The 3258-nt window shown below is 44.7% G+C and overlaps 1 protein-coding gene across 1 annotated transcript in view; it reads right to left on the bottom strand.

The window, feature by feature from the left end:
* Positions 1–3258, bottom strand: part of LOC112071225 (probable glutamate receptor) — a 35985-nt gene that overhangs the window by 18839 nt on the left and 13888 nt on the right. The window contains exons 5-6 of the mRNA XM_070439307.1: positions 2585–2807; positions 1742–1839 (exon numbers count right to left, since the gene is read on the bottom strand). Coding sequence (XP_070295408.1) covers positions 1742–1839; positions 2585–2807 — 321 coding nt within the window. The remainder of the gene's footprint in view (positions 1–1741; positions 1840–2584; positions 2808–3258) is intronic.

The raw sequence follows: 3258 nt of genomic DNA, 5'->3' as shown, positions 1-3258 counted from the left end.
ACAAGCAACCCTGTCTAGACTGGCAGACATATTTAGTGGACCACAGTAAAGCAGATTCTTGATGTTCTAGAATCTTCTAGTCTCCATAGTAGGAACAGAAACCCCAGGCTAGACTGGCAGTCATATTTAGTGGACCCACAGTAAAGCAGATTCTAGGGGTTCTAGACTCTTCTAGTCTTCATAGTAGGGACAGAAACCCTGTCTAGACTGGCAGACATATTTAGTGGACCCACAGTAAAGCAGATTCTATGATGTTCTAGAATCTTCTAGTCTCCATAGTAGGAACAGAACCCCAGGCTAGACTGGCAGTCATATTTAGTGGACCCACAGTAAAGCAGATTCTAGGTGTTCTAGACTCTTCTAGTCTTCATAGTAGGACAGAAACCCCTGTCTAGACTGGCAGTCATATTTAGTGGACCCACAGTAAAGAAGATTCTATGATGTTCTAGAATATTCTAGTCTCCATAGTAGGAACAGAAACCACTGTCTAGACTGGCAGCAATATTTAGTGACCCACAGTAAAGAAGATTCAATGATGTTCTAGAATATTCTGTCTCCATAGTAGGAACAGAAACCCTGTCTAGACTGGCAGCAATATTTAGTGGACCCACAGTAAAGCAGATTCTATGATGTTCTAGAATATTCTAGTCTTCATAGTAGGAACAGAAAACCCTGTCTAGACAGGGTTTCTGTTCCTACTATGGAGACTAGAATTCTAGAACATCATTGAATCTTCTTTACTGTGGTCCACTAAATATTGCTGCCAGTCTAGACAGTGGTTTCTGTTCCTACTATGGAGACTAGAATATTCTAGAACATCATAGAATCTTCTTTACTGTGGGTCCACTAAATATGACTGCCAGTCTAGACAGGGGTTTCTGTCCCTACTATGAAGACTAGAGGTCTAGAACACCTAGAATCTGCTTTACTGTGGGTCCACTAAATATGACTGCCAGTCTAGCCTGGGTTTCTGTTCCTACTATGGAGACTAGAAGATTCTAGAACATCATAGAATCTGCTTTACTGTGGGTCCACTAAATATGTCTGCCAGTCTAGACAGGGTTCTGTCCCTACTATGAAGACTAGAAGAGTCTAGAACACCTAGAATCTGCTTTACTGTGGTCCATAAATATGACTGCCAGTCTAGCCTGGGGTTTCTGTTCCTACTATGGAGACTAGAAGATTCTAGAACTCATAGAATCTGCTTTACTGTGGGTCCACTAAATATGTCTGCCAGTCTAGACAGGGGTTTCTGTCCCTACTATGAAGACTAGAAGAGTCTAGAACACCCTAGAATCTGCTTTACTGGGTCCACTAAATGTGGCTGCCAGTCTCCCAGTCTGGACAGGAGTTTATTCCTGCTATTTGACAAGGATTGTCTCGACCAGGATTTTTTCCTTTTCTTCTTTATTGTCCCTGAAAGTAATATAGAACCTAAAAGATACACAATAAGGAAAAAGTGTCATAATTGAGCCTCTATACCACGCACTAGTCTTCATAGTAGGAACAGAAAACCCTGTCTAGACTCCCTTTGCCAAAATAGCATGGCTCCATTTTACATGTGACTTGGAAGCAGCGGTTTGAATCCGGGGGCGATTTGACTCATAGGTGCGTTACCTTGCAGGGTCAGGGCTCCGGTGATGTACCAGAAGCTGTGCAGGAGAGTGAAGCTGCGTTACCTTGCAGGGTCAGGGCTCCGGTGATGTACCAGAAGCTGTGCAGGAGAGTGAAGCTGCGTTACCTTGCAGGGTCAGGGCTCCAGTGATGTACCAGAAGCTGTGCAGGAGAGTGAAGCTGAGTTCGTCTGTCTCGGGGTCTGCCCACTCACAGGGGCTTATCCTGGGCAGAAAAACTAAGTGAGCATTGAGATCTATCTTCTTCATTGTCTGGACAGCGGCCAAACCACATTCTTACAAAGAATGACTTAGCAGTGCAGTTTCTACTTCCGTTTACATAATTTGAACTACAATCTCCCACGCTATGGTTTGTATACTYGACGTACGTAGTCTATATGTGTCATAGCATTACGCATCATTTCTATGTTGACATCTTTTTATGCAAAGGATGAATCCTAACTTCTATTTTTATGCGAGTCAAATTCTCATTTAATCTCATTGACTTCAAAGGATGACTAAGTGAAATTCGATTTAAGTGGAAGTTAGGATTCCCCCCGAAGTGCCTAGTGTTGATAGCTAGCTAGGGGTTTGATTTGGAATGAGGCCAAGGAGATAATGATTTTTCACCTGACCACCAAATAAATGCAGAGGCCCGATTTGATGATCTAGTTTCGTTGGTGGAGTTTAAACACTTGATCGATGTATACATCATAGAAGCGTGTAGTTGTCTTTAGGACAGCTGTTTTTTTTGTCAAGACTTTCGTGTTTTTTWACGTAATATGTAATGGTTGTTTAATGTTGTGTTGGTGTATGTAAGTTGTTTTGTCTGAAACGTTGTTCCCCCTTGCTGCTATTGGACCGGGTCTCTCTTGGAAAAGAGATGTTATCTCAATGAGAAAAACCTGTATAAATAAAGGTTAAATAAAAACATTCAAAAAATAAGGCCGGAGATGATCATTTTAGCTCACCTAGCCACCAGATATATGCAGAGGCCGGTCACCAGGAAGGCCAGGAGGATGCCCACCCACATCAGGGTGGATGGCCTGGACAGAAGGGTATACGGTACGCTGGGGGATTGGACAGAAGGTATCAGGTGGTGGTGTACGGTACGCTGGGGGATTGGACAGAAGGTATCAGTATACGGTACGCTGGGGATTGGACGGAAGGTATAAGGTGGTGGTGTACGGTACGCTGGGGGATTGGACGGAGAGGTATCAGGTGGTGGTATACGGTACGCTGGGGATTGGACAGAAGGTATCAGGTGGTGGTGTACGGTACGCTGGGGATTGGACAGATGATCAGGTGGTGGTGTACGGTACGCTGGGGGATTGGACGGAAGGTATCATGTATACGGTACGCTGGGGGATTGGACAGAAGGTATCAGGTGGTGGTATACGGTACGCTGCGGGATTGGACAGAAGGTATCAGTATACAGTACGCTGAGGGATTGGACAGAAGGTATCAGGTGGTGGTGTACGGTACGCTGGGGGATTGGACGGAAGGTATCACGGCTGGTGGTATATGTACCGGTCGGACTGCGGGGATTGGACAGGATAGAGGTATGCGTTATATTGATTTCTCAGGATACGCTGGGGGATTGGACAGAAGGTATAGGTCGAGGTGGTGGTGTGTACGGTACGTG

This window comes from Salvelinus sp. IW2-2015, unplaced genomic scaffold (genome assembly GCF_002910315.2).
Source record: "Salvelinus sp. IW2-2015 unplaced genomic scaffold, ASM291031v2 Un_scaffold1549, whole genome shotgun sequence".
Classification (NCBI taxonomy): Eukaryota; Metazoa; Chordata; class Actinopteri; order Salmoniformes; family Salmonidae; genus Salvelinus; species Salvelinus sp. IW2-2015.
The sequence above is the reverse complement of the archived record's forward strand: the minus strand, read 5'-3'. Positions and strand labels throughout refer to the sequence as shown.